The sequence below is a fragment of the Myxocyprinus asiaticus genome, chromosome 48 (assembly GCF_019703515.2).
Source record: "Myxocyprinus asiaticus isolate MX2 ecotype Aquarium Trade chromosome 48, UBuf_Myxa_2, whole genome shotgun sequence".
Taxonomy (NCBI): domain Eukaryota; kingdom Metazoa; phylum Chordata; class Actinopteri; order Cypriniformes; family Catostomidae; genus Myxocyprinus; species Myxocyprinus asiaticus.
The window spans coordinates 26,789,644-26,811,134 of record NC_059391.1 but is presented as its reverse complement, the minus strand read 5'-3'; the positions used below and the strand labels follow the sequence as shown (position 1 = coordinate 26,811,134).

The following is a 21,491-nucleotide window of genomic DNA, read 5'->3' as shown; positions in this document are numbered from 1 at the left end:
GGAGGAAAATGCATGAAAATTAAAAACGCAGAACAGTTTTTGATTTTCTAACAAAAATGGATTTTATTTGTGAAACATTAACCCACAATCCCGCCATTTTGCCATTGCAAACTCCACCCCAGATTCCGGCACTCGTCCCCGGAATGCTCTGATCAACCCGGAATGTTTTGCTGTACATGCCGTCTCCATTGCCACCACCTGACACACAAGATATCATCAATACTGGCTTCAAAGAACAAAGGTTTCATTTGCAGCCTTCAGAAAACAGGCATTGGTTTTAACTTATCTCTGAAAATTTACAAAGGACTTTCTCTCATCTCCAATGAGTATAAATGCAATTCATCAAACTTGAAGACAAACAGCAGTGCTGATGCAGATACTGGCCCAGTTCACGCTGTAGACACTCACTTTCAGACGTAAATGCCGACCCATAATAAAAGGAACAGAACGCCAAAGCCCATGAAGAGTGATGCGACCAGAGAGATGAGCAGCTCTTTGTACACGTCTCGTGTGTACTTTGTGGCTGTGACTTCATATCTGAAAGATTGTTAAGGATGCAAATCGAAACTGCTTTTAAGGCTCACGTTCAACCATATAAACACAATGATGCCTGATGATATTTAACAATTTAATTATATGATTCATTACACTTCTTCCAACAAACATACTGACAAATGTAACTTTGAGAGACCCTGTTTATATCAGTCTCGGTTGATCCAGCATGCACATGCAGTGATGTAAGTGATGTATGTCGTCACGAAATCCAGTAGTTCCATCCTTAGGCGAAAACCAGGTGTAAACAGGGTCTTAGTTAACACAGGTTTAAGCTTTCTGGCAAACACATTTGAAGGATACACGAAGAACCAGGCTGTGAAGAACATACCGATGGACAGCAGCACTACAGTGAGATGAGGGAACACCACTGGGTTCACCAGGCTGGTGTATCTCGTCATAGCTTCCAACTCCTGCACAAAACACATGACATCAATTTACATGTCAACAAATGCCCAACATCACAAGCTGAAATCACAGATGGAAATCAGTAGATACATTAATAGTAGTTGACCGGTATGGACATATGCCGATTCCGATATACAGTTGAAGTCAGAAGTTTACATACACCTTAGCCAAATACATTTAAACTCAGTTTTTCACAATTCCTGACATTTAATCGTAGAAAACATTCCCTGTCGTCAGTAAGTTGGAATCACTACTGTATTTTAAGAATGCGAAATGTCAGAATAATAGTAGAGAGAATAATTTATTTCAGCTTTTATTTCTTTCATCACATTCCCAGTGGGTCAGAAGTTTACATGCACTTTGTTAGTATTTGGTAGCATTGCCTTTAAATTGTTTAACTTGGGTCAAATGTTTTGGGTAGTCTTCCACAAGCTTCTCACAATAAGTTGCTGGAATTTTGGCCCAATCCTCCAGACAGAACTGGTGTAACTGAGTCAGTTTTGTAGGTCTCCTTGCTCGCACATGCTTTTTCAGTTCTGCCCACAAATTTTCAGATTGAGGTCAGAGCTTTGTGATGGCCACTCCAATACCTTGACTTTGTTGTTCTTAAGACATTTTGCCACAACTTGAGGTATGCTTGGGGTCATTGTCCATTTTGAAGACCCATTTGCGACAGAGCTTTAACTTCCTGGCTGATGTCTTGAGATGTTACTTCAATACATCCACAATTTCCCTTCCTCATGATGCCATCTATTTTGTGAAGTGCACCAGTCCCTCCTGCAGCAAAGCATCCCCACAACATGATGCTGCCACCCCCGTGCTTCACGGTTGCGATGGTGTTCTTCGGCTTGCAAGCCTCACCCTTTTTTCCTCCAAACAGAACAATGGTCATTATGGCCAAACAGTTCAATTTTTGTTTCATCAGACCAGAGGACATTTCTCCAAAAAGTAAGATCTTTGTCCTCATGTGCACTTGCAAACTGTAGTCTGGCTTTTTTATGGCGGTTTGAGCAGTGGCTTCTTCCTTGCTGAGCAGCCTTTCAGGTTATGTCGATATAGGACTCGCTTTACTGTGGATATAGATACTTGTCTCTCTGTTTCCTCCAGCATCTTCACAAGGTACTTTGCTGTTGTTCTGGGATTGATCTGCACTTTTCGCACCAAACTATGTTCATCTTTAGGAGACAGAATCCATCTCCTTCCTGAGCGGTATGATGGCTGCGTGGTCCCATGATGTTTATACTTACATACTATTGTTTGTACAGATGAATGTGGTACCTTCAGGCATTTGGAAATTGCTCCCAAGGATTAACCAGACTTGTGGAGGTCCACAATTTTTTTCTGAAGTCTTGGCTGATTTCTTTTGATTTTCCCATGATGTCAAGCAAAGAGGCACTGAGTTTGAAGGTAGGCCTTAACATACATCCACAAGTACATCTCCAATTGCCTCTAATTAGCCTATCAGAAGCTAATTGGCTAATTGCCTAAAGGCTTGACATCATTTTCTGGAATTTTCCAAGCTGCTTAAAGGCACAGTTATCTTAGTGTATGTAAACTTCTGACCCACTGGAATTGTGATATAGTCAATTAAAAGTGAAACAATCTGTCAGTAAACAATTATTGGAAAAATTACTCGTGTCATGCACAAACTAGCCCTAAACGACTTGCCAAAACTATAGTTTGCTAATATGAAATGTGATATGTGGAGTGGTTAAAAATTAGTTTTAATGACTTCAAACTAAGTGTATGTAAACTTTGGACTTCAACTGTATATTGGCAGGGAGGCTGACATAATGCATATTTAGTAACATACAATAATATACACAACACTGTAAAAGTAGATAGGTAAAGTTTGTAAAGACAAACTTTGATGTTGTCTTGACAAAGCCTTGTCTTGAGGTTCAAAGTTTTATGGGTATTACAGACATAACAGTAAGACAAACAGCCAGCTAGCAGTCAGACGGACTGTCAAATAGATAGTCAGATAAACAGTCTAGATAAAGAGAGAAAGCAACTTAAAGCAGATCAAAGGCTTTTTGTGGGTTTATTTACATTTGAAATTTTGCCAATTTGAGTTTGAATTAACGAGCATTCTATTGGCCCATTAGAACATTCTGTCAAGTGTAAATCTGTGGGATTTTTTCCTATTTTGATCATAGGCTGTGTGAAAACTGTAAGTCGCATCAGTTAAAAAGACAACACACTATTCCAGAACAATCTGAAGGTCTGTGCTGAGTTTGGTGGAGGTAGCTTGAAAGCTCTGGTAGGAGTTAGTGTTAGAAATGTACATATTGGCTTAGGGATTTTGAAAAAAACAAATTAAATTAAATCAGGAAATGCAAAGTTTGGAACTGACAAGCCAAATATCTGTCGATTTATCGGCCTGTCTTATATATAGACCTATCACTACGAACTAAGACAGCAGAAATCTGCAACATATTACATAGTTTATAGACACTAATACTCAACTGTTATGACAGGAACAAAACAGATAGGCTACACACTAAAAGCAGTCTGTTAGTTAATCATTGCTATCTGTATAGACTATATCACACGCTAGAGCTTTTATAAAGCTTGTACAACATGCACATTTATATCTAACTTTAATTAATGTGCGTGTACTGCAAAACATCAGCTAATCATCTGCAGCTAAGAGCTAACGCTGTCAAAGTGCAGCTTTTACAGAACGTGGCAAAACCAAATACTAGGCACTTTACTTGAAATTTTAATTACTATCTGGATATGCAGAGGTTTAATAAATATAATAAATTGCTATAAAACAGGTGTAATTTACCATCGTGTGACAGGAAAAGTGAAGAATCTGTCCGACCGGAAGAAGAGCAGATACAGCCACGTAAGTACAGAATGACCGGAAAAGGAGGGACTGATAACAGGTGACAAAATAAAAGTCCTCACGCAAAAGTCCTCTTGACGTTTCAAACTAAAAGACAGACAGATAGATAGATAGATAGATAGATATTTTTTATAGTGTTTAATTATATATATATATATATATATATATATATATATATATATATATATAATAATTAAACTATTATTAAATTATTTATAATAATTATTACAATTACATAGCTAGATAGATAGATAGATGGATGGATGGATAGGTATCTAATATATAGATATTTTTATAATATTTAATTTTATATATATATATATATATTTAATTTTTATAATATTATAAAATTTTAAAATACTACTATATATTCTTATATATCTATATATATATAATTAAATATTATACAAAATATTATAAAAATATTATAACTAAACTATTATTAAATTATTTATAATAATTATTACAGTTACATAGATAGATAGATAGATAGATAGATAGTTAGATAGATGGATGGATGGCTGGATGGATGGATAGATAGTTATCTAATATATAGATATTTTTATAACATTTAATTAATGATATATATATATATATATATATATATATATATATATATATATATATATATATATATATATATATATCATTAATTAAATATTATAATTAAACTATTATTAAATTATTTATAATAATTATTACAATTACATAATATGATAGATAGATAGATAGATAGATAGATAGATGGACAGATAGATAGATATGAATCATATATATATATATACAATATACAATTAAATAATATAATAATACATGTATTGTTATTTGTATTATTTTAATTGAAATATTATTAAATTATTTATAATAAGTATTGCAATTACATAATATGATAGATAGATGATAGATAGATAGATAGACAGACATCAATTACAATAATTACATCAAATCAATTTCATTTAGTATCCAGAAAAAAATATTTATTTAATTTATGCATCATACTTGCATGCATTCGTATTATGGCATCAGTACACATACATGTGAAAAAAGTGAGACAAATTATGCAGTTGAACTAAAAATGATTACACAACAACATACAAAAGAGGCTTTCAGAAAGCTTGAATAAAGAAATGCAAAAGAGAAACAAGAATGAATGAACAATTTAGAAATGTTTAATATTTTAGTTCTTACTGGGCTTTAAGCCTTAAAGATAAACATGACAAGACAGACAATTGAGTTGTTGTTGTTGTTTTTTTCCTTTGGTGGTTTTATCAGTTTAGGAAATTTTGTACCACAGATCAACATCCAAAGACCAACAATAAATGTTTGTACCTCATTTAAAACATGTAAATAAAACAAATGCACATTTTTTAATTTTTTTTTTATGCGTTATGATTAATAATGCAAAAATAAATCATAAATATAGTCAAAATTATATGTCATTAAAACTAACCCTAATTTGTAAAAGAAGAGTGAAAAGAACAGAATGAAAGGATATGGTTGTACAAAATTGAGTTATAACAAACAAACAATAAAAAAAACAAAAAACTGCATTCTCACAAGAGCATTTCAAAGATGTTTTATATATTACAGAGAATTTTAACATAGTTTTAGATGCCACAGAAAACATTAGAAAACTATTTACAGTGCATAGCTTGGAAGTGCTTCCTTGTGTTTTCCACAAGAGGGCTGCTTTATTCAGGTGTGATATTGTTGTTTAAAGAAAAAAGAAAAAATAACAACCATATATTAGATTTCAGACAACCATCACCAATGGCGTTTTTTTTTTAATCTTTTTTTTTTTTATTAATTTTTTTTACACTGTTTCAAACTCATTATCAGTATTATCCATTAGTGGTATATTAGGAAAATTGTAATTTTAGTGCACAACATTTTCAAACACCACTGTTTCGGTTCATTATTTCACCGTGAATATATGACATATTATCATAAACATAATCACATATTATCCAGCCTCATACAAACTCCATTATGGCTTACCTTATTGCTTAATCAAAGTATTCCATACACATTTTTGACATCAAACTGTTATTTATACAAGAAAAAGAAACAGGCACATGCTAAAAAGTGAGTCAAAATAAGGCAGTGAAATTTACAAGGACAAAATAATAAAGAAGGGAGAAATTTACAAAAAAAAAAAAAAAGATTAGAAATGAGCATGAAATTAGAGTTCTATCTAACAAAGCTGAAAATTTGTCTAACAAATTCTCTGAGAAACTACTGAGGGCTGTTTTGCCCTTTGAGCAACAGTGATTTCATGTTAACATGCATGTTTACAATTAGAGTTAAGACTAATAATGCTCATAAAACTATACAAGATTATACTGCATATACTGCATATTGTTCCAAAGATATCTTTTGATGTATATATTGCATTCTATATAGGCCTACTAAGTGTGCAAAGTATCCTATAGTATACAACATATTAAAAATGAGAGAATTTACAGTGTAAAACGGAGTAAGGAAAAGAAAAGAATAAAGTTACATTGTAGAAACTCAACGTGAAATGGTTCCTGACATTTGTTAATGAGTGTATATTTATTTTAAATGATGGTAATTATGATGCAGTGCTTTTGCCACAGTGCGTGACTTTAAAAGTGATATTGCTGTTTGCTCCAGTGTGAATTAATTCCAGTTTTTGCAAGCTAGAGAAATCCAGTGGTTCGTCTATTTATGGTATTACCCTTTTCTTGTTTAATGCTTGAGATGACCTGATATATTTCCTACAGTAGCTAACCTTTCAATATATTTACTTTCTATATTGTTTATGAAAAATCAGTATCTTTTAATAGTAGTTGCCAGTTTTTCCCGTTTTGGCTCCAGTGGTCACATGACTTTGGCTGGACTCAGTAGAAATGACTAAACATGAGGTAAATATCCTGATTTCTGTCTCATTAATTAATAATAAGCCTGTTGGTGCAGTTAAAGCCAATTCCAGTGTATATATAATCATTGACTAAACAGATTTCAAAAGAGTGGGTGTGCTGATAAAAAGACCTGAAAGAGCTGACCTAAAAGTACTGTAAGTTGCATCAATTTAGCGGAACATAAACTCCACCTCACAAGCACACACTGGTACCTGTTTACATAATATCTTGACAAATCAAAAGGCATTTAACAAGTGTCCATGTGTGCATACAAGCTGTAATATCCCAGTGAAACAAGGCTAAGTGATCTTAGAAAGGTGAAAACAAAAACGTTTTTTTTTTTTTTTTTTTTTTTTTTAATGCTCATTTTCCTCTCATCTTGTACAACTATGCATTTTAAAGAGCAAACACAGATAAGACGTCTTTATTGGTCCACCCAGATAAAACAGTTTTTGAATCTGGGCCGGCGATAGGAGCAGACTCTCGAGAATTCGAAACTCTTTAGCATTTGCTTTGAATGTGGAAACTGTACTCAGAGAACTGGGGTGAAACGACATCCAATTCCTCACTGCTACATCCAGTTTTACTCTGTGAATGGAGAGGTTAAACAGTTAAATCAACCACAATCAGGGTTCATTTTTACACAGTTCTCTGTTTTAGTCATACTTCTAGTCTTTTATTTTATTTATTTTTTGATTTTCTCCCCAATTTGGCATGCCCAATTCCCAATGTGCTCTAAGTCCTCGTGGTGGCGTAGTGACTCGCCTCAGTCCGGGTGGTGGAGGACGAATCTCAGTTGCCTCCGCGTCTGAGACCGTCAATCCACGCATCTTATCACGTGGCTTGTTGAGCGCATTACCATGGAGACCTAGCGCGTGTGGAGGCTTCACGCTATTCTCCACAGCATCCACGCACAACTCACCACGCACCCCACTGAGAGCGAGAACCACATTATAGTGACCACGAGGAGGTTACCCCATGTGACTCCACCCTCCCTAGCAACCGGGCCAATTGGTTGCTTAGGAAGCCTGACTGGAGTCACTCAGCACACCCTGGATTCACACTTGTGACTCCAGGTGTGGTAGTCAGTGTCTTTACTTGCTGAGCTACCCAGACCCCCTACTTTTAGTCTTTTAAAGAAAATCACCTTTTAGATTTGGTTAATGTCTTTTAATTTAATCAACAAAATGATGTAATTTAGTTGACGATAACATGAAAAATGTCAAAAGCTTGTGTCAAACTGTAAAGGACCAAACTGTGAATGAAACAAACCTTTACTAAACATATAAAAGATAAACTAAATATACAGTAACATTTGAAAACATGAGCTCCTGAAAGAATAGTATATAATATGTAGGTATACTGAAGTATTACAAATAGTGATTTTTTTCATACTATAGGGACTGATATTAATTTTCCGTTTAAACAATACACAAACACAGTGTCTTAACTAGTCACAACACAATAAAGCAACTGGGGCTGGGTATTGATACAGATTTCTCAATTTGATTCAATTCAGGTATATTTCAGTTATGATCTCCATTTTGCTTAAACATAAATTAAATTCTAAGGGGACATTTTAAATTGGTACATTCAGAAAATATAAATTTTACAAATCATATCATTTTACGATTAGTTTTTCTACTATTATATAACAGCTTAAATATAAATATATATATATAATATACACTGGTGGCCATAAGTTTGGAATAATGTACAGATTTTGCTGTTTCGGAAGGAAATTGGTACTTTAATTCACCAAAGTGTCATTCAACTGATCACACAGTATAGTCAGGACATTACTGAGGTAAAAAACAGCACCATCACTATTTGAAAAAAGTCATTTTTGATCAAATCTAGACAGCAGCCATCACTCCAACACCTTATCCTTGAGTAATCATGTTAAATTGATCATTTGGTTCTAGAAAATCACTTGCCATTATATCAAACACAGCTGAAAGCTATTTGGATCATTAAATGAAGCTTAACATTGTCTTTGTGTTTGTTTTTGAGTTGCCACAGTATGCAATAGACTGGCATGTCTTAAGGTCAATATTAGGTCAAAAATGGCAAAAAAAGAAACAGCTTTCTCTAGAAACTCATCAGTCAATCATTGTTTTGAGGAATGAAGGCTATACAATGCTTGAAATTGTCAAAAACTGAAGATTTCATATAAAGGTGTACACTACAGTCTTCAAAGACAAAGGACAACTGGCTCTAACAAGGACAGAAAGAGATGTGGAAGACCAGATGTACAACTAAACAAGAGGATAAGTACATCAGAGTCTCTAGTTTGAGAAATAGACGCCTCACATGTCCTCAGCTGACAGCTTCATTGAATTCTACCCGCTCAACACCAGTTTCATGTACAACAGTAAAGAGAAGACTCAGGGGTGCAGGCCTTATGGGAAGAATTGCAAAGAAAAAGACAAGACAGACACATCTATGGCAAGTGCTACAAGAAGTTTGGGGTGAAATGTCACCTGAGTATCTGGACAAACTGACAGCTAGAATAACAAGGATCTGCAAAGCTGTCATTGCTGCACGTGGAGGATTTTTTGATGAGAACTCTTTGAAGTAGTTTAAGAAGTTCTGAACATTTTTGTCAAATTGTAATAGTAATTTTTCACATTATTAATGTCCTGACTATACATTGTGATCAGTTGAATGCCACTTTGGTGAATAAAAGTACCAATTTCTTTCCATAAGAGAAAAATCTGTACATTATTCCACATTTTTGGCCACCAGTATATATGTATATATATAGTAACATGTTTATTGCTTACATGCATAGTTTGTCCTACTTAAAAGTATTTACATTGATTTGTAGAACAAGATGTAAAACAGTACTGTATCTTTAAGAATAGCGGCAGTTCAGTGAGCATCTCACAGAGGTATTTTTTTGAGAGCACATTAACAAGAGTGAAGTCAAATCGCTTAATTATGTCATCCATGTTATGTGTGAATGAAATGTTACATTTTGTTGTCTTTGATCCACAACTGACTGTAAAGAACAGAAAGGATATTAAAAGAGACATTCATTAATGACAAATGGATCATGTGGATCTTGTCTTTGGACACACATTACATGGTACTAATCAAACCAAATTTTTAGTGCTTCTTCGCCACTATTCTGCTTAATCACTGGTGAGTGAAATCTGAACATTTACCAGCCAGTGGCGAATCACAGACATATTTAGTCGGATATGCGTGTGATTTACTTACATTGTAAAGAGTTGCCACATAGAGTAAAAAAACCAGTCTTAGAATTTCAAGATTAATATCGAGATCATTCAAATGAATATTACGATTAACTGGAAAATCAATTTTCTTGCCCAGCCCCAAAAGCAACCAATCCATAAATCACATATCTTCCAAGTTAACCCGAGTGTTTGTGCTAACTACATATCTGTGTAGTAAACATCAAATATGTTTTGATTGGCTGTGATTTTATCACATCGAACAACATTTTCGTTTTTATCGAGGGCAAATTTTTCTTGAAATTGCCCAAATTGTTCGACACTGAAAATGTTGTCATTTGCCTGGTTAGTTTTTGTTTGGTTTCTATTTTTGTTGTATTCTGCCAGAAAGGCCCCGCCCACAGTGCAATATCATTGGACCAGAATCCAGCTCTACATATCTGTATTAAACATCTAATGCATTCTGGTTGGCTGCGATTTTGTGGCTTCACACAGCATTTTTGCTTTCATTGGATGCTGGAAATGTGTCATGTCTCGCCTGGTTAGTACACTATGAGAGAGTGAGAGACATCTGAGGTTCACTCACAGAGCGTGACACACGGAAATGGTAGGTGACCTCCTGGAATGGCATAACAGGAAGTGACCACAGGTGACTGGTTCCCTGTCAAACCAGAAAAGTAAGTATGTGACAACCAAATCTTTTTTAGGGAGAGAATTTATACCTAAATATAAATCAATATGCTCACCATTGTGGAAGTGCTGCGCTCTAGTATGAAAGAAGTAACTGGGTGATTTGGACAGAGGCGCCCCCTGGTGGCTCCACACTGCCATACCCACACAACGTCAGAAGAGCTTTCAAAAGAACAAGAGATCTCAAAGTTTCAGTAGTGTGTTAGTACAGGCGGATCAGGTTTGTCCTACATTGTGGGGACCAGGTGTCACCATGATAGAAAATGAATGTGTGTGCTTGTACTTACATCATGTTCACAGTCACATAAGACATAGATGAGTTTCTCTCACCACGCAGAAACATTGTGAAGCTACAAGTAAATGATACACAACATAAACAATTAGTTTGACACACATCACACACATTTACCAGTGATTGAACATCCCAACACAGAATACACATGGGTAGTTTCAGCAATATCCTGCAGTGCGACATGCAATCCTTCATCTAAATCTTTTTAATAACAACAGTGTTAATATTTAACACTTATTTATACAGGTCTCCTAAGCAACCAAATTGGCCAAATTAGGGAGGGTAGAGTCACATGGGGTAACCTCCTCGTGGTCGCTATAATGTGGTTCGTTCTCAGTGGGGCGCGTGGTGAGTTGAGGAGGTTATATTAGGAGACTTATATAACATATATTTAATATATATATATATATATATATATATATATATATATATATATATATATATATATTATTAAAATTTTGTTAAATAGTTTTGCATTCCCTCACAATATCTTTATATGCCCCTTAAGAAAATTAACCATGGTTTTACAACAGTAATCATAGTAGAACTATGGTATTGGTAGTAAAACCATAGTAACCACAAAACTGACCATGATTTTATAACAGAAACTATACTTAAACCATTGTATTAATGGTAAAACCATAAAAATAATACAGTAAAAACAAAACTATGCTAATAAAAATAATAAAAAAAAGAACCTTTATCTTCTAAAGGTTTTACTACAGTAACAGCGATGTTATTTTGTAATAAAGTATGGTTTTTTAAACAATGGTTTCCACCAAAAAACATGCAGTTATGAAAATTAACCATGGTTTCACTATAGTTAACCTATAACCAGTATAGTAACCTTTTTTCTTTTTTGAAATGGTTTTGAAACCCCTAATTTTTAATCACAAACTGATTAAAATATGGTTACTAGTAAATCCATGGTAATTCTTGTGTTTATGGTTTTACAACAAATACCATGGTTGAATTATAGTTACTGTAGTAAAACATGGTTAATATTCGTAAGGGATGGAAAAAGGTATTGCTAGGGAACGCAAAACACACACACACCTGCAGCTTTCAGGTGAGGAGCAATCGAGTGTTCTGATCTCCTGATCCATCTCAATGATGTGCAGTTTGCTCAGAAAGGCTGGTGGATTTCCATCTGTATGTAAAACAAACAACATGCTATTAATGCAACACTTTGTTCCTTTGAATGTTTTATGGGTTCCATAAAGTCTGAGACCACATTAAGAAATCACTCACATTTCATTTAAATCTCAAAATAAATAGAATGTTTTGGGATTTTGAAACATTTTTAAGCACAAACATTTTTTAACACTTAAAACAAAGAAAAGTTATATTGTAAAATGAAGAAGAAATATTCAATATTCTGCACTATTTCTAGGTCACTCATCAAAATTGTTTTATTAATTATAAGTTACAAGTATAATAAATTATAGAACAATGCAACGAAGCATTTTCACAAGAGGACTCCACTGCATATACAGTTGTGCTCAAAAGTTTGCATACCCTGGCAGAAATTGTGAAATTTTGGCATTGATTGTTGTTTAAAGGAGCACAATACGACGATACTTGAACAAAAATGAGCTGCATGGTCGAGTTGCCAGAAAGAAGCCTTTACTGTGCCAATGCCACAAAAAAGCCCGGTTACAATATGCCTGACAACACCTTGACACCTCACAGCTTCTGGCACACTGTAATTTGGAGTGACGAGACCAAAATAGAGCTTTATGGTCACAACCATAAGTGCTATGTTTGGAGAGGGGTCAACAAGTATTGTGCTCCTTTAAACAACCACACTGTCTTTTTCCAGAGCAGCCTGTCTTTCTCCTGAGGTTACCTGTGGGTTTTTCTTTGTATCCCGAACAACTCTTCTGGCAGTTGTGGCTGAAATCTTTCTTGGTCTACCTAACCTTGGCTTGGTATCAAGAGATCCCCGAATTTTCCACTTCTTAATAAGTGATTGAACAGTACTGACTGGAATTTTCAAGGCTTTGGATTTCTTTTTATATCCTTTTCCATCTTTATAAAATTCCATTATCTTGTTACGCAGGTCTTTTGACAGTTCTTTTCTGCTCCCCATGGCTCAGTATCTAGCCTGCTCAGTGCATCCACGTGAGAGCTAACAAACTCATTGACTATTTATACACAGACACTAATTGCAATTTAAAAAGCCACAGGTGTGGGAAATTAACCTTTAATTGCCATTTAAACCTGTGTGTGTCACCTTGTGTGTCTGTAACAAGGCCAAACATTCAAGGGTATGCAAACTTTTGATCAGGGCCATTTGGGTGATTTCTGTTATCATTATGATTTAAAAAGGAGCCAAACAACTATGTGATAATAAATGGCTTCATATGATCACTATCCTTAAATAAAAGACAGTTTTTTTGCATGATCAGTCATATTTTCAAAATCAATGCCAAAATTTCACAATTTCTGCCAGGGTATACAAACTTTTGAGCACAACTGTATAACTTTTCAGAGGCCTTCATAATTTGTTTTGGTACTTTTCAAATACCTTTTATGTACAGATTCGACCGTTATAGCCTCGTCCCAAACCCAGACTTTCAATATTAAGCTATGAAAATCTATTATACAATACAAATGATTACATGTTTAAAACTATGATAATCTAAACAAAGGGTGAAGTAAACGTAAACAATTGTAATATTTATTGCGTGAAAATTACTTCTATCAACTTGTCAGAAAATTACGACTGTCCCGCATTTGTGATGTTATTTCCACCACAACAAATAAATATTGTGCCTATTCTTTCAAGTTTATGTACTTTTTAACCCAGTGGACAAAAGTGTCAGTGAAGAGCATGCTTGAGATGAAATATGAGACAAGTGATATTTGACGAAAACCAAGAAAAATCAAGGTAAATATCACTTGTGAGTACCCTGTGTCTTTAAACTACGTTGTCTTCGGGGCGATGGTTGTTGTCCACCAGGCATGCGTTTGGTGGCTCCACTCAGTTCTGGGGGCTGAGGGGGCCGTTTGGATTTGTTGAGGAATAAAGGGGCCGACGTGTGACTCAGACGATTCTTATTCCGGCTGTCTTTGTCCAGCGGTCGTGACTTTGCCTTCTTGTTAATAGTGGCCTGTGTGGGGACTGCAGTGCTGGAGTCTGACAGAGAGAAAAGATGATGTATAGACCTTATTCACGCTAGCACCATGTTTGATTTTTAATGGGAATGACAAGGAGGCTGTGAGGGGTCGACTTACCATCTCTTCAATGGCATGAATGGAATAAAGCTGTATAAAGCTCCAAGATCACATCTGATTTTCCAGAACTCATATCGTCTGGAGTTCTTTGTATACTGAATGTTCTTGGACAGATATTTTATCAATGTTTTGACACTTCAAACTGCAGTACAGCCCACTGAAGAGACTGTAAGTCGATCCCTCACAACCTCGTTGTCATTCCCATTAAAAATCAAAGGTGGCGCTAGCGTGAATAAGCTCTATTAGAACTAAATCTAGATGGCATGCAGTAATGTTTGAATGAGTTCTTTCACTATCGAAATAAATCAACAGTCACTGGCTTTAGAGCAGCCACAGTGGCATAGAGCAGCTTTTGAGAACTAGGATAATATGACAATAATTTATTGATACATTGATTCACTGAATCATTTATGAAACTGATTCAATGATTCAGATGTTAAATCAAAGTTTTACTTCTGTAACAAGACATATTTCCAAATGAAACAGGATATTGAGAAAACAATGTGTTTTATCCATCTGGAATTGACTGGATTGTGAAAAGTGAGCGTTAGATACAAGAATGGAGTCAGACCTAATAAATACGAGTTTACTGTCAATATTCGAGGTTTTTGTGCCTTCAGAAATATCTCCAACACCAACTTTTGAGAAGTCAAGTTCACCCTCGAGAGCATTTTGATGTATCCCAATAGTAAAACTTCTTTCTCAAATGTATTATTGTGTACTATTATGTTAACACTTTACAGTAAGGTTGTATTAGTTAACATTGGTTAACTTATTACATAAAATTCAATCAAATTTAGATTAGTAATCTTTAATAAAATTAAATGTTAAAAATGTTTATTCATTTTATTGTATTAAAAAGTACACAATTCAGTTTATAGGAATTTTAATTGAAATGTGTAAATCTTACAAATAGTCAATTTTTTAAATTATTATTGACATTATTGTTTAAGTAATCTAAACCAACATTAATTTATTGTAAAGCACCTATGTATTTTATGTGTGTGTGTGTATATATATATATATACACTATATTGCCAAAAGTATTCGCTCATCTGCCTTTAGACGCATATGAACTTAAGTGACATCCCATTATTAATCCATAGGGTTTAATATGATGTTGGCCCACCCTTTGCAGCTATAACAGCTTCAACTCTTCTGGGAAGATTTTCCACAAGGTTTAGGAGTGTGTTTATGGGAATTTTTGACCATTCTTCCAGAAGCGCATTTGTGAGGTCAGACACTGATGTTGGACGAGAAGGCCTGGCTCGCAGTCTTCGCTCTAATTCATCCCAAAGGTGCTCTATCCGGTTGAGGTCAGGACTCTGTGCAGGCCAGTCAAGTTCTTCCACACCAAACTCGCTCATCCATGTCTTTATGGACCTTGATTTGTGCACTGGTGCGCAGTCATGTTGGAACAGGAAGGGGCCATCCCCAAACTGTTCCCACAAAGTTGGGAGCATGGAATTGTCTAAAATCTCTTGGTATGCTGAAGCATTCAGAGTTCCTTTCACTGGAACTAAGGGGCCAAGCCCAGCTCCTGAAAAACAACCCCACACCATAATCCCCCCTCCACCAAACTTCACAGTTGGCACAATGCAGTCAGACAAGTACCGTTCTCCTGGCAACCGCCAAACCCAGACTCGTCCATCAGATTGCCAGATGATAAAGCGTGATTCGTCACTCCAGAGAACGCATCTCCACTGCTCTAGAGTCCAGTGGCGGCGTGCTATACACCACTGCATCCGACGCTTTGCATTGCACTTGGTGAAGTATGGCTTGGATGCAGCTGCTCGGCCATGGAAACCCATTCCATGAAGCTCTCTACACACTGTTCTTGAGCTAATCTGAAGGCCACATGAACTTTGGAGGTCTGTAGCGATTGACTCTGCAGAAAGTTGGCGACCTCTGCGCACTATGCGCCTCAGCATCCGCTGACCCCGCTCTGTCATTTTACGTGGCCTACCACTTCGTGGCTGAGTTGCTGTCATTCCCAATCGCTTCCACTTTGTTATAATACCACTGACAGTTGACTGTGGAATATTTAGTAGCGAGGAAATTTCACGACTGGACTTGTTGCACAGGTGGCATCCTATCACAGTACCACGCTGGAATTCACTGAGCTCCTGAGAGCGGCCCATTCTTTCACAAATGTTTGTAGAAGCAGTCTGCATGCCTAGGTGCTTCATTTTATACACCTGTGGCCATGGAAGTGATTGGAACACCTGAATTCAATTATTTGGATGGGTGAGCGAATACTTTTGGCAATATAGTGTATATATATATATACTGTATATATGTATAAACTTTTTCCACTTTTTCTCTTTTTTTTTGTACAATTGTGTTATATACTGTTATATTATGTTTATTTATTAATTAGATTTTTGTTTGTCTTTGATTTGAGTTCACTCAGCATAAGAGCCTGTTTCAGTTATTGTTAATAAAATGTATTGAAAACTGATAATAATTTTAAAAAAGTAAAGAGTTACAACTATTATTTACATACCAACGTTAATTTACTGTGTTAACTACTGACAATTTTAGATAATAATATCTCTGTCAAATAGCTTTTTGACTAATTAAAAAACATTTTCTCTCCCCTTTTTGGCATGCCCAGTTCCTACTACTTAGTAGGTCCTCGTGGTGGCGCGGTTACTCACCTCAATCCGGGTGGCGGTGGACAAGTCTCAGTTGCTTCTGCTTCTGAGACAGTCAATCCGCGCATCTTATCACATGACTCGTTGTGCATGATACCGCAGAGACTCACAACATGTGGAGGCTCATACTACTCTCTGCAATCCATGCACAACTTACCACACGCCCCATTGAGAGCGAGAACCACTAATCGCGACCACGAGGAGGTTACCCCATGTGACTCTACCCTCCATAGCAACCGGGCCAATTTGGTTGCTTAGGAGACCTGGCTGGAGTCACTCAGCACGCCCTGGATTCGAAATCGCGACTCCAGGGGTGATAGTCAGCATCATTACTCGCTGAGCCACCCAGGCCCCGGCTAATTTGTAATATTAATCAACAGACCATTTGGCTTTGGTAACTTTAGCCAAAAAGTAATTTCAGAGGCGGAGCAGTTAAAACATTTTGATGAAAGGCTATGAAGGAAAAAAAAGATTCTTTAGAATAACATCCACTGAATTGTACACAACAAGTCTAAGAATGTATTAAAAACTAAATAAGAGCAATTTTGGGGGCCTGGGAAGCTCAGCGAGTAAAGACGCTGACTACCACCCCTGGAGTCACGAGTTTGAATCCAGTGCATGCTGAGTGACTCCAGCCAGGTCTCCTAAGCAACCAGTTGGCCCTGTTGCTAGGGTGGGTAGTGTCACGTTGGGTTAACCTCCTCGTGGTCGCTATAATGTGGTTTGCTCTCGGTGGGGCTTATGGCGATTTGTGCTTGGATGCCGCGGAGAATAACATGAAGCCTCCACACGCACTATGTCTCCGCAGTAACACGCTCAACAAGCCACGCGATAAGATGCGCAGATTGACGGTCTCAGACGCGGAGGCTACTGAGATTCGTCTTCCGCCACCCGGATTGAGGTGAGTCACTATACCACCACGAGGACTTAGAATGCATTGGGAATTGTGCATTCAAAATTGGGGAGAAAAAAAATCAATTTTGTTTTCATTTTGACTTAAGAAGGTTCTTTTGTAACTTCCTCAAAGGCTGAAAAATTCAAAACAACCACCGTTTAATTGATCTGTCATAATTTGCAACATGTCTGGTTTAGTTGTAATACCTGGAATGGATTGGTTGGTGCTTGGCAACAGACTGATGGTGGCTGATTGGTTGGTTGTGGCAGGTGTCGGAGGGCAGCAGGCCGGGTGATTGGACAGAGATGAAGAGGTGGATTCTGTTTACAAACAATGAACTTCAATTAAATTATGAAACTGATAATCTTCTGGAAAATATGTACACATTTGAAATGAAAACCTCTACAGTATATTATTTGTGTCAGTGTTGTTCTGGTACCAGGAGAAAGAGTTGACGTGGTTACTTTGGGAGGGGAGAAAGAGGCCTGATGAGCTGATCCCAGAACAGAACGAGACCTGTTGAGATAATAAACAAAAATCACAAATGAAATCTTTTTAATATATCAATTGTCTCTCCTAGATAGCAGTGAGATTAAATAGAGAGCAAATGGAGAGTTCACTGAAGTCTCTTGATGTTTTTCCTGAGAAAAAGACCTCAAACGTGTCTCTTCACGAGTTTCAAAAGAGATCTCAACAATGTCTCAAACTCTGCTCAGATTTGCCAAGATACCTATTCTGCAATCAAAAGTCAGATTTCCCAATGAAACCACTCAAAATTCTGAATGAACTTGTTCAGTGCTGGACAGGAGGATGAAGTGATACAGAGGAACAAAGAGAAAGAGGAGTGGAGAGCGTACCACAGACAGAAGGATGGACAGAATGTGACGGTTGCAGTGAGGAAGGGCGTCCAAGAGACGAAGAGAAGGCAGTGGGACGCAGAGCTACAAATGACAGGAAATACACTAAGAGAATGAGTAAGGAGATAAAATGATAGTATATAGGTATAAAGAGAAAGAAAAGCACACGATGTAGTAGTGTGTGTGTCTGAGTATGTGTGTCTGTGTACATACCCCTCGCCATCAGTTATGGTTCCGTGGTGTTGAAGATTGAGCACATAGAGGATGGACATGGAGATGACACTACAGAATGAGACAAAGAGAGAGGATGGTGAGCATGAAATAATGTCATTATAATGATTTGGGGTGAAATAACTTTTTCTCACCTGAAGGCCATGATGATGACCAGTGCCAGGATGGTGCCCTGCATGAACCTGTGACTCAGGCAGCCCTGCTCTGGAACAGATTTCTGCAAAAACACACCACTCAACAATTATTCTATCTCAGCCATTCCATTCTATTTCTTCCAACTTTTTCCAATCCATCTTATCCCATCACATTCCATTTGATCTTATCTCTTCATATCCCACTGCAATTGCATCTAGCATTATAATATCCTATCGCATTTCACCCCAACCTCTACTGTATGTCCCATTCAATATAACTCAGTCCATTCCATCAGATTGCATTCTGTCTAATTCCATCCCTTTCCATTCCATTTAATTTTATTCCATTCCATTTGATCTAATTCCATTCCATCCCATGCCATCATATTCTACCACTTTCCATTCCATCCCATTCCACCACTTTCCATTTCTTTTCATCTTTTTCCATTCCATCCCATTACTTTCCATTCCATTCAATTTTAATCCATTCCATTCCATCACATTCCATCCCTTTCCATTCAATTTCATCACGTTCCATTCCTTTTCACATTCCATTCCATCACTCTCCATCTTTTTCCATTCCATCACTTTCCATCAGTTTCCATTCCATTCCATCACTTTCCATTCTATTTAATCTTATTAATTTAATTCCATCACATTCAATCCCTTTCCATTCAGTTCCATCACATTACATGCCATCTTGTTCCATTCTTTCCACATTCCATTCCATCACATTCCACTGCAGCGCATTCCATTCTAACTTATTCTATTTCATTCCATTCCATCACATCACTTTCCATTCAATTTCATCACGTTCCATTCCTTTCCATATCATTCCATCTCATCCAGTCCCTTTCCTGTCCTTTCCTTTCCTTCATATTCCATCCCATTCCATACAAATCCACCCTGGTTTTTATATATGTGTATATTTTTAGAGTAAAAGCTGTGTAAAATCATACCTTGTTTCCTGGCTTGGCTGTTTTCTTCTTGAGTGGGCCACTTCCAGTTCTGCTAAAATAACTTCCCGATAGACTAGAAAATAAAGTGCACAGATTTTTAGACTTCACTCTGAATTCACTCAAAGGGATACACCTGTGAGTGCACAGATTAACACACACACACACACACACACACACACCACACACCTGACTGTGCCTCCACTGACGGTGCTTTTCATGCTGTCCAGTCGGCGCAGTTTGGCGAGTTTTCGGCTCCAGCGTTCAAGCTCGTCAATGCGAGTCTCCAGATTATCTGTGAGTTTGCAGAGTTCCTTTACTGCCCCCACATTCTCCATAAAGATTCGCTCCTATAGAATCAAATGGACACACATGAAACATACAGTACAGACAGATTGTGTTGGAGTCTCTATGAGTGTGTGTTTGCTCCTACTTTATTGACGACCAGTAGATTAGGTATGGTCTCTCCATTAGCACACACCACATCTCCACCCTCTTTCACAGCTTCTGGCAAAATTTGCTGGACTTCCTGAGCAATCACCCCTGACGACACACACACAAAAATACACACTTGTCACTGTCTGAGTGGAAAGTGAACTTCACGAGTTTAAAGTTTAACATTCTTAATACTGATTGTAACTGAAAAATCTTTAATGGTTGAATCTTACAAAAAACAGTCTAGGTCATTTTTCACCCCAAAATAATAATAAAAAAAACCCCAATAAAAATCCAATAAATTCTCAATACCATAATGGGAAAATATACGTATGCAATTTTAATTTAGATAATTAAAACAAATCGTGCTGATTTTTTTCTGAGGTGAAATATAACATGGGCATTTTATTTTTGACATTTTTGTGAGATTCACCCTTATATTCTGGGACTAAAGTGACTGGAATTATAATCTGTGGTGACAGTACCCGTCTCAGCGGTGGCTTCGATGCCCACTGTGGCTGCAAACTCAGGCTTATACTGATAATGCACCAGCCTCATCTGCGAAATCCTCCTCAAGTTATCGGTGGTGTCCACCTGGAGAAAGGAAATGACAAAAGTGCAAATGATCACATGTGGGTGTATAGTAATAGAGAGAGACACATAGACAAACACAAAAATATAAATGTACCTCTTTGACATTCTCCTTGGCTCTAATATCAGAAGGATGCACAAGGGAACCCATGACCTTCATGTTGCCGTGGACGACCAGGGCCTCATCGGGACGGTCTGTGTTGATGCCCACCCGGCCGTGATGGTACACAGAGTCTGGCAGCTGTCCTCTCTGCCACAACACTTCACTGTCACTTTCAAATTGACCTGGGTTAGATGCCTAAAGAGACAGAGAAAGAAAGAAAGAAAGAAATGGACTAAGTGATAGAACAATAATGTCAGCAATAAGCTGGGAAGGCAAGTTGTTACTGCAGATAAATCATAAATAATGCCACTCATAAAACATAACTAAATAGTCTGCATTTAATAAAGAGATATCACTGTTTCAGTATTTTCTATTATATCTAATAAACGAGAATAAAAACAGTCAAAAAAGCCATTACAAACAAATCGAATATACAGAAACACTTATTTCAAGTGACATGAAAATGCAAATCTTGAGAGCACTGTAAATGGTGAAAGTGATTTGTCAGAGT

The 21,491-nt window shown here is 36.7% G+C and overlaps 2 protein-coding genes across 4 annotated transcripts in view; both read right to left on the bottom strand.

Annotated features, from left to right (window-relative positions):
• Window positions 1–36: 36 nt before the first annotated feature.
• LOC127437197 (transmembrane protein 258-like) lies at window positions 37–3,862 on the bottom strand. Its single transcript, XM_051691974.1, has 4 exons — window positions 3,755–3,862; window positions 856–965; window positions 409–537; window positions 37–198 (listed from the first exon to the last, which is right to left on the bottom strand). The coding sequence occupies exons 1-3, from the start codon at window positions 3,755–3,757 to the stop codon at window positions 411–413; spliced, it is 240 nt and encodes a 79-aa protein (XP_051547934.1). The 5' UTR covers window positions 3,758–3,862; the 3' UTR covers window positions 37–198; window positions 409–410.
• A 1,105-nt stretch (window positions 3,863–4,967) lies between these two features.
• LOC127437188 (myelin regulatory factor-like) overlaps window positions 4,968–21,491 on the bottom strand; it is a 58,983-nt gene continuing 42,459 nt past the window's right edge. For 2 of the 3 annotated variants that reach the window (XM_051691951.1, XM_051691952.1), the window contains exons 12-27: window positions 20,975–21,175; window positions 20,772–20,880; window positions 20,285–20,394; window positions 20,041–20,201; window positions 19,855–19,927; window positions 18,896–18,978; window positions 18,744–18,812; window positions 18,531–18,614; window positions 18,113–18,189; window positions 17,880–17,993; window positions 13,796–14,023; window positions 11,938–12,031; window positions 10,877–10,939; window positions 10,646–10,751; window positions 10,486–10,560; window positions 4,968–7,287 (exon numbers count right to left, since the gene is read on the bottom strand). In XM_051691951.1, the coding sequence (XP_051547911.1) occupies window positions 7,201–7,287; window positions 10,486–10,560; window positions 10,646–10,751; window positions 10,877–10,939; window positions 11,938–12,031; window positions 13,796–14,023; window positions 17,880–17,993; window positions 18,113–18,189; window positions 18,531–18,614; window positions 18,744–18,812; window positions 18,896–18,978; window positions 19,855–19,927; window positions 20,041–20,201; window positions 20,285–20,394; window positions 20,772–20,880; window positions 20,975–21,175 (1,734 nt within the window). In that variant the 3' untranslated portion in view covers window positions 4,968–7,200. The remainder of the gene's footprint in view (window positions 7,288–10,485; window positions 10,561–10,645; window positions 10,752–10,876; window positions 10,940–11,937; window positions 12,032–13,795; window positions 14,024–17,879; window positions 17,994–18,112; window positions 18,190–18,530; window positions 18,615–18,743; window positions 18,813–18,895; window positions 18,979–19,854; window positions 19,928–20,040; window positions 20,202–20,284; window positions 20,395–20,771; window positions 20,881–20,974; window positions 21,176–21,491) is intronic. The other variant, XM_051691953.1, reaches the window with a different exon arrangement.